At 53.5% G+C, this 8,263-nt stretch overlaps 2 protein-coding genes across 2 annotated transcripts in view; one reads left to right on the forward strand and one right to left on the reverse strand.

Moving 5' to 3' along the window:
- Positions 1 to 4,801, forward strand: part of FANCA (FA complementation group A) — a 37,300-nt gene extending 32,499 nt beyond the window's left edge. Inside the window, exons 37-42 of the mRNA XM_035890175.1 lie at positions 1,335 to 1,397; positions 2,529 to 2,634; positions 3,031 to 3,106; positions 3,461 to 3,626; positions 4,014 to 4,106; positions 4,600 to 4,801. Of these exons, the coding sequence (XP_035746068.1) occupies positions 1,335 to 1,397; positions 2,529 to 2,634; positions 3,031 to 3,106; positions 3,461 to 3,626; positions 4,014 to 4,106; positions 4,600 to 4,707 (612 nt within the window). The 3' untranslated portion in view covers positions 4,708 to 4,801. The remainder of the gene's footprint in view (positions 1 to 1,334; positions 1,398 to 2,528; positions 2,635 to 3,030; positions 3,107 to 3,460; positions 3,627 to 4,013; positions 4,107 to 4,599) is intronic.
- A 128-nt stretch (positions 4,802 to 4,929) lies between these two features.
- Positions 4,930 to 8,263, reverse strand: part of ZNF276 (zinc finger protein 276) — a gene marked incomplete at its 5' end in the record, with an annotated part of 10,519 nt that continues 7,185 nt past the window's right edge. The window contains 6 exons of the mRNA XM_035890172.1: positions 4,930 to 5,586; positions 5,971 to 6,070; positions 6,307 to 6,424; positions 6,855 to 6,930; positions 7,007 to 7,117; positions 7,502 to 7,582. Of these exons, the coding sequence (XP_035746065.1) occupies positions 5,301 to 5,586; positions 5,971 to 6,070; positions 6,307 to 6,424; positions 6,855 to 6,930; positions 7,007 to 7,117; positions 7,502 to 7,582 (772 nt within the window). The remainder of the gene's footprint in view (positions 5,587 to 5,970; positions 6,071 to 6,306; positions 6,425 to 6,854; positions 6,931 to 7,006; positions 7,118 to 7,501; positions 7,583 to 8,263) is intronic.

Genomic DNA, 8,263 nt, shown 5'->3' on the forward strand with positions numbered 1-8,263 from the left:
AAACCAGTAGTGGAATGTCTTTAACTGAGAAATAGCTGTCCTGAGAGACGGCTGTATCCCTGGCAGACCCTGTTGTGAAATCTTGCTGGTGTAGCTGTACATTACCAGTTTCTAAATACCTATCCTAGAGGTAAAGTTGTTCTAAACTTAAACTTTTACCTCGGATGCTGGCTCCTCTGTGAGGTTGGGGAGAGCTATCGAACAGCTGCTTTAAAAGCTGAGGCTGGAGAGAGCGCTGCAGACACAGGCTCAATCCGTGGCATGCCAGGATCGCCTCTCCCCTCACAAAGGAGTGGTCCTTGCGGATTTTAGCTTGGGCAGCTTGGCTGAGAGGTTAAGGAGATGCAGAAGGTCTGCGAGACAGGAGTGCGGGCATTCTAAGGGCTCTGGGAAGATGTGCTGGGAATCCCAGGAACGGACCTCCTGAGGGTTTTCCCAAGCCTGTTCCAGACTCCAGAATGCTGCCTCTGTTTCGCCATGCTCAGTGCCCTCTGTGCATGGGAATTCTCCAAAGTGCTCTGCTGAGGAGGAAGCGGTGCTGCTGCCCAGCAGTTCTGTCTGTTGATCTTCCAGGGGATAGCCGGGACCAGAGCTCGGTATGGGGAGTGTCCCTGTCCCGAGACATTCGCAGGTAAATAGTGTTGAAGCAGAACCCGTGCCTTGCTATTTACTCTTAAGTTTTATTGCTCTGGGCAGCAGCTATGGTAGCAGCTCCTCTTACTATGGGATCGATTCCTCCACTGTTTATACTGGTCTAGAGCCAAAAGCTGCCAGTCAGAAACTGGTGTCACTGAGTTGATAGGAGCATTTAGCACGTGTGGAATAACAGCAGCTTTCACCTCAAAAATCTGCCTTGAGTTAGGAGGAGGACGCCAGGAAGGGATGTGGTAGGGATCCAGAAAAGCAGTAATGAGCGTATGGCGAGGCAGGATTCTGATGTCCTTGCTGAGATGGGAGGCTGCACAGTATCTGCTGGTGGTGTGCCAGCTGTGGACCAACACTAGCTCTTCTCCAGGTTTAAATCTGTGGTGGCTTGCTTGGTTTTCCATTTATTTGGGAGAAGTTGTCAGCTGCTGTCTGACTTGCTGCCTGCAGCAAGGCTCGCTTTGAGAACAGTGACTTTAGCATGGAGTTTACCCTTAGAAGCAGCAAACGATGTCAGGCTGCTGCCTGTTGTCTTCAATCAGGTGGCCTTCACCTGGGAGGAACAGGAGTGCCCGTAGTTCATCTGGGTCCACCCTGGTGCTCTGTGAAATGTTATTTCCTGGTTGGAAGGTGCAAGCTGTGAGTCGCCACTGCAGGTGTAGCTAACAGGCAATCTCTTTTCCTTGCAGCTTCTTGTTTCTCTGCTGTTCTTCTCACTCATGGATCTCATCTCGGTGAAAATAGCACCAAAGGTAAATTCAGCCCTGAGGGAATTCTCATGACACTGAATGTGTCTGAGCTGCTTGGTTTGCTGCCTAAAAATTGCTTTGTACCGGCACTGTGAAGGCTGGTAGCTTGTTCTCCCAGGAGGAAGGGATCAGCAACATCCCACCCAGAGCCTGCTGAAAGCCCTTCTGTTCCTCTCAGACTAAACCTGTATTTCCCTCTGACCGATGTTATCTCCCCTTCCACTACGGTAGCTTTTCCTTCTCTTCATGAATGACGGACTATTTTCAGTTCCCTGTTCAGACTTCACACCTCCCAGGTAGCGCAGAACCTTCATCCCTCTCTCATAGCTCTTATGTAGCATTTCCCCTTTGTTAGATGACATTTTTCCTCTGGCTGGAAACATCCATGGTATTTCACAGGAGAAAGGGGACCCCAGCAAGGAGGAACATTGGTTTCCAAAGGATTTAATGCTATTAAATGAAGGAGCAAAGATGACAAGTTTCCTCCAGCAGCTGCCTGCCCTAAGCATCCTCCCACCTAGGGACCCTTGTTTCTGTCCCTTTGCTGCTGTCTTAGCTTTGAAGTACAGCCGTCTGTGTAGTCACCTGGCAGAGGGAATCAGGGACCAGATTCAAGTGAAAAGTAATCACTGGGTCTCATAGTCTGCCCCTGGGAGAGTCTGCAGGAAGAGTCATCGAGGAAAGAAACATCTTGAGCAAACAGACCTGGGAGGCTATTCCAAGTAAAATGAGTAATGCCAAAAAACCCACAACATTCCCAAGATGTGCTGTCACTAGATGGGTTGGAGGGGAAAAATCCTGCTCTGGGGAGCAGTGTGGGGTGGGTGCAGGCAGTGCAGTGGCTCTGTGCTGAGCACCGCTGGGAAGCGTGCCGGTGGTGAGCCTGCTGCTCATCCACACCGCTTCCCCCTCTCGCAGCTCGTTCTCAACTGAGCCCCGTCGTGGCCTGGTTTGGTGCTGAAGGGGGGGAACCCAGGGGGGAATCCAGGCTGCCAGGCGAGGGGAAGACTTCGGCTAAATTCCTGAATGTCTTTCAATAGAGCCCTTCATGTGCAGCGTCCCGTGAGGGGTTCCTTGCTGCTTTGGTGCAACTAAAGCCCAAGACAAACCAGACTTGTCCTTTCTGACACCCAGGAAGGACTGGATTTTCAGACGTCTCTGGAATGGTCCCTGGAGATCTTGCAATGCCTGGAGGAGAGGGGAATGTCCTGGCTGCTTCTCTTCCATTCGGCAGAGGAAGGTGAGTGGGTCCTGCCTCAGAGGGGTGTGAGGGTGAGGATGGGTGCTGGGCAGGCAGGCCCCATCGCTTTGATTAACGAGTGCACCTGTAGGAAGGAACAGATGGGCCTTTGTAAGCAGCACAAAAAAAATACTTGCTTGAGTAAAAGCTGAGCACATCCTGCTTCCACCCTGTGGCATGGTGACCCAGCTGGTGATCAGGAAACCCAGTATTGTTCTCTCTGGTCGAGAAAGCCTGAGAGCGGGCAGCTTGCTTCTCTGGGGGGTTCCCACACCTAAGCACTAGTGTTTGTCGTGGGCTGGGAGGAAACCGTGCAGCCCCTGTGCTGCTGTAGAAGCATGCGGGGTAGCGTGAGGACCGCTAAAGATGCTCGGTGCTTCTCTCTGGCTGTTGCAGACCCTGGGAGCTACCATGTCCTGCGCAGCGCAGCCTCGGACCGGCACATTCGCCTCTTGCCTCTTGCGTTCTACAGGTAACGTCTTGCTGGGCTCGGAAGGGAGGTGTTTGTGAGGGGTGATGCAGCTGAGGGTTTGCACGTACAGCAGCTGGGTGAGCCGAGCCCTTACCCTAGCTCTGCAGGAGACGTTACTTGATCGCAGCAGGATTGCTATTTCGGGAGCCCTGTGTCTTTAGCTATAAGTTTCCCTGCAGCTTTGTGCTCCAAGCAGGAGTGTCCCTGGCTGCCTTCCCGCTCCTGGCAGTGGGGTGGCCCTGCACACAGTGGGACTCGTAAAACCAACAGCGGCACCAGCTGCATTTGCCGCGTGTCTTTCTGAGTCTAGCACGGAACCACTGCTAACCAGACATGGTCTGTGACCCCCTCTAGCCTCGCCCCTTGCTTTCACCAAGAGCTGCTCGCTCAAGAGCAGAGCTTCCTCTACGTGGCGCTCGATTTGTACATCCAGCTGCTTCGGCTCTTTGTGGAAGGGAAGGACCTGCCCCAGTCTGATCCAGCGGGGCAAAGCCCAGACCCTGCAGAGCATGTGAGTGAAGTGTGGAACTTTTTCCCCCCCTTACCTGAATCCTATCCTTTTTCCCTTCCCCCAGCCACTGGCAGCATCCCTCCCCACCTTCCTCTGCAAGGTGGGGGTAGGTTGTGGGCTGCCTCTGCAGGCAGCCGGCTTGCTCGCACCCTGGGGCTGAGAGAAGCTGCAGGTGCTGCTGTCCTGCCGTGGCCCAAAACCTGAGCTGCTTCCCTGCTGTCTTGTTCAGGACCTCAGGGTGAAGGTAGTCACCGTCCGAGCCATCTCCTTAACCCGTGAACAGCCCCTAGGTGTGGTGTAGTGGCTCCTGTTTCACTTCTGGAGACAGGGACAGGGAGCTGGAGGTGACACTGTGCGTGGCCTTGATGGGCTGTGCCTTTTCTCCATGTTCTCCAGGGGGATCCCTTGGAGCTGATCTCCACAGCCCGTCGGTTCCTGCTTAGTGCCATCCCAGGATGCCCTGCCCAAAGCTTTGGAAGCATACGACCGGTGCGTTCAGTTTTGGTTTTTTTTTTTCTCTTCTCCCAGTGCTGCTCTGCCCACTGCCAGCATGCATAGCCTTTTCTTGCTGCACCAATCCTGTACTGGTGCTGCCTGCTTAACCCCTGGCACATGCTGCGTTGCTGTAATGCAGCCAGGAGCGGTGGAAGACAGCCACTGCTCCATCGGTGCTACAGCCACATCCTCCCTCTCCCAGGCTGCACTTTTCTCAGCAACATTAAGCACTGCCCTCATGCAGTCTTGCTCCTAAGCTAAGCTGCTTGCTTAATGCCTTGTCTTGGGGAAAAACCAAGCACAGCTATGGGGCAGCTGTGGAAGCTTCTCCTGGCAGCCAGGAGACTGGGTTACTTCTGTGTGAGTCGGCAAGAGCTTCCCTCCTGCCTCTGCTTTGCTGAGAAGCAGCAAAATGACGGAGCGTTGCCGTAACTCGCTCCCCGGGAGCACAAGCAGGGCTAACACTGGCTACTTGCCCCCTCCCCAGCTACTGGCCATGTGTGAAGAGCTTGACCCAGAGCTGGGAGCCACCCTCTGGCACTTCTCCAGTCCTGCTGTGGCCACGGAGCTGGATGAAGAGCTGGCCCTCTTCTGAGCGCCAGGCAGGGCAAGCCCAGCACACCCTGACTACGGCTGGAGGGCCAGGCAAGGCGCTACCTTTCTCACCAGTGTCATGTGTGTTGTTTTTTTTTTCAAATTACTTTGTAAATAATTTATTACAAGCATAACCATGAAGCTCTTGTTACAATAAAAAGTAGGTTACAAATTTCAGTTTAGACTTGCTTTGGGAATCATATTTTTTTTTTTTTCCTTCAAAACAAAATGTCTGCTTAAAGTTGCCCCACTGTCCTATGTACCCTTACAGCCACCGCGGGCACTTCTGCCCAGGCAGGGAGCAGTTGTGGCCAACTTGCTTTCTACAACTGTGTGTGTGTGTGGGGAGAAGGGGGAACCACGAAAGGGGGGTGCTGCCGAACATCCACTCCCCTGGGATTAGACAGACTCTTAGTACAACACTGCTGAATCGGATGTGAGCATGGAGAATCACAGCATGATAACAAGCTTTTTCTGAGCAAGCTGAAGCTAATTCCATCGAGTTCCTTTGGGAGACTAAAACGTAGATTAAAAATCTCCACTCTGCCGTGTGGTTTCTACCGGGCTGGACTGGGAAAGCATGCCCTCTCCCCCTCAGGTGGGCTCCTGCTGTGCAGTCACTTCTGGCTTTACCCCCTGGCTTTCTGAAGTCCCTGAAGTATTTAGGAGGAGAACGGGCTCTGGCTCCAGTGGCTTGGCTTTGTCCTGAGTCTGGGTCAGAGGGTGCACCATGGACATGTGGACATTAAGGTTATGGGCCTTCTCGAAGCGCTTTCCACACTGGTCACAGGCAAACTCCAGCTCTGTCTCAGCTTTGTGTTTGGTCATGTGGTACTTGAGCGATGCTCGCTGTCTGCACTGGAAACCACAGATTTCACACCTGAAAGGCAAAGCAGGGGCTCAGCACCGAGCCTGAAGCCACAGCTGGCAGCATAGGCTCTTTGTCACACGGAATAAAGCCCAGGAAAAGATGACTGCGGCCTCCAGAGCTGCTTGCTCACAGCATCTCCTACAGCTGCCCAATGCCATCCCCCACCTGCAGCTCACCACTGAGCTGAGCTCTCACCTGCTGCGCTCTGAGGGGCAACAGGACTGAAAGGAGGGGCAAGAGCCAGGGCCCACGTTGTGGATGAACATTTAAAGTGACTCAGCAGGGACAGGCAGGGTCCACATCACAGAATTACCCTGTGGAGAGCTCAGCAGGACTCTGTTACCCCTTCTACCCCTTTCCTTAGCTACGAATGAATGGTCAGCATGCACTTACTGGAGGGGCTTCGCTCCTGTGTGCCGCATCTGGTGGACCAAGAGGTGTTTGAGTTGCTTAAAGGTCTGCCCACATTCATCACAGATATAATTACGTACCTCTGCAACAGAAAAAGGGAGAGGGTCATTGATTCTGCTGCTTTCTTAGTACACGAAATGCATACGCACGGCTGCCTGCGCTCACTGGTGGAGTCTGAATTCCTCCCCCTGCGTGAGGGCCTGGTTTACAGGCCAGGCAGACTGTTCTACACCCTGCACGGAGCCTTGCACAAGCCTTGTGCAATGAATTGTCAGGTGTTCGTAACACCCCATGGGAGTGGAGCTCGCTAGTACCCACCTGTATGAATGAGCTTCACGTGACGCTGTAGGTACCGGTCAATCATGAACACCTTGTTGCAGCCAGGATGAGGACAGGGCCTCTCCCGCACCTCTTCGTGGTGCTCTTTGATGTGTTTCTGTAAAGAAAGGACAGAGCTTCTAGCCACCAGGCTACTTTTTTCCCCAGTGAAAAATTTGGATCCCCCAAGAAACGAGACCCCCATCGTGGCAGGCTCGCGTGTCAGCGCCGCTTCACTGTGGGAAACACCAGAGCCTTGCATCCAAATCCAGGCCTGGCAGCAGGGGCTTTAACAGGACACGGTGGAGCTCGTTCCAAGGGCTGCTGCCAAGCCAGCAGCAGGCTTCCAGAACAGGAGGAGCGCACAGAGCCAGAGCAGCTCCCCTTGTTTTTGGGAGGACAGAAAAAGGCCTCCCCTGCCTGCTTCGTTTAGTCGCTTGCCGCCTCCTGCGGAGCCAGGCAGCACATCAGATCTGTCACGGCTCCTCTCCTCCTATGGAAACTGCTCTGTAACACAGAGCCGAGACAGGAGCAAGCCCTGAGCTCACCTTCATGCCGTCCGCCCCTCTGTAGACAGCCGTGCATCCCTGGTAAGGACACTTGTAAATGGTAGGCAGCTCCTCCCTGCAAAGCAGAGGCCTGCCGTCAGCCAGCGTGCCGAGCGCGGGGCTGCTCCCTGCCACCACCTGCTCCTTGTTACCTTTCACATTTGATTTTTTTTTTCCAGCCTGGCTTAGGCCCTGGCTTCTTCCTTATTTTGGGCTCTTTCGCCTTCTTTGCTTCTTTGCTGTCACTTTTCTTGCTAGAAACCCTCCAAGGAACAAGAAGGACAGTGGTTTAATCCTTGATGTTGGCTGTAGTCCTCCCACATAACCGTCCCCGAGCGTTACACCCTGGTCGATGGCTTAGCTTGACCTGGCAAAGCAGGAGCACGCACGCACGAGCTGCGCTGCGGTAATTAGTGCCAAGGCTGAGGGATGCGGCCCAGCTTCAACCTGATGGGGAGCAGCAGTGCCGGGGCAGTGCTGTGAGCTCCAGGCAGGGGCATAGGGAGAACCAAGGCCATCAAGGAAAGCATTGGCCCAGCTGAGTCCAGCCCAGCTGAGTCCAGCCCAGCACAAGCAGAGGGGAGGCGGGTGCCAGCCCTCCCCCTCAGCCGCAGAGCGCTCTGCTAACCGCACAGTAAGCCCCTTACCTCTTTTCGGGGTAAGGCTCGAAGGAGTCATCTGAAGATTGCACGTTTCTCTTCTCATTTTCGTCGTCGCTCAAGAAGTCCCTGAGAGAGAGAAGATGGCCTTTACCGACACAGCACCCGCGTCTGAGCAGCAGCCGTGCTGCGCATTCTCCTCCCCCGTAATCTCCCCAAGCAAATACAGTGCTGGTGAACACAGCAAATAGCAAAATCGGGTCCTTTTAGGACTAGATGTGTATAAGAACCATTGAACCACTGTCAGGAGAACAGAAAAAAAACGGCTGTTACTGAAAAGATCTATTCATCGGTGAGGAATGAGGAGGAATGTAAGGTAACTGCCTGGCGCAGGTTAATTAAGCTGCAGGTCATTCTGTATTTCCTCATACGTAACAGCCACACAGGTCTGGGTTTATCTTTTTCCTCCTTTTAAGTCCTAAGCCATACAAGAAGCAATTAATTCTGAAGCCAGGAAACGGGCAATAAATTGCTGTGGCACTTTTAGTGTGACAGCTGACGGATTTAGCTGACACACTGAAATAATCCTGCACTCGGCCATTTGGTACTTTAGACTCGGAACGACCGGACCCGATTATCGGTTATTTACAAGCCTCACTTTGCATACCCGTGTTGGAAGGATTTAGCCAAATCTTTGATCATGAAGACTGCTAAGCTGGCAGCATCCCTCCCGCTTCCCGTTTCATCGCTCTCCCCGTGAGCAGATGGGGCGATTTCTCAATTTCTCTCTGCCTGCATTCCCGCACGGAC

Source organism: Egretta garzetta, unplaced genomic scaffold (genome assembly GCF_000687185.1).
Source record: "Egretta garzetta isolate BGI_Z169 unplaced genomic scaffold, ASM68718v1 scaffold582, whole genome shotgun sequence".
Lineage (NCBI taxonomy): Eukaryota > Metazoa > Chordata > Aves > Pelecaniformes > Ardeidae > Egretta > Egretta garzetta.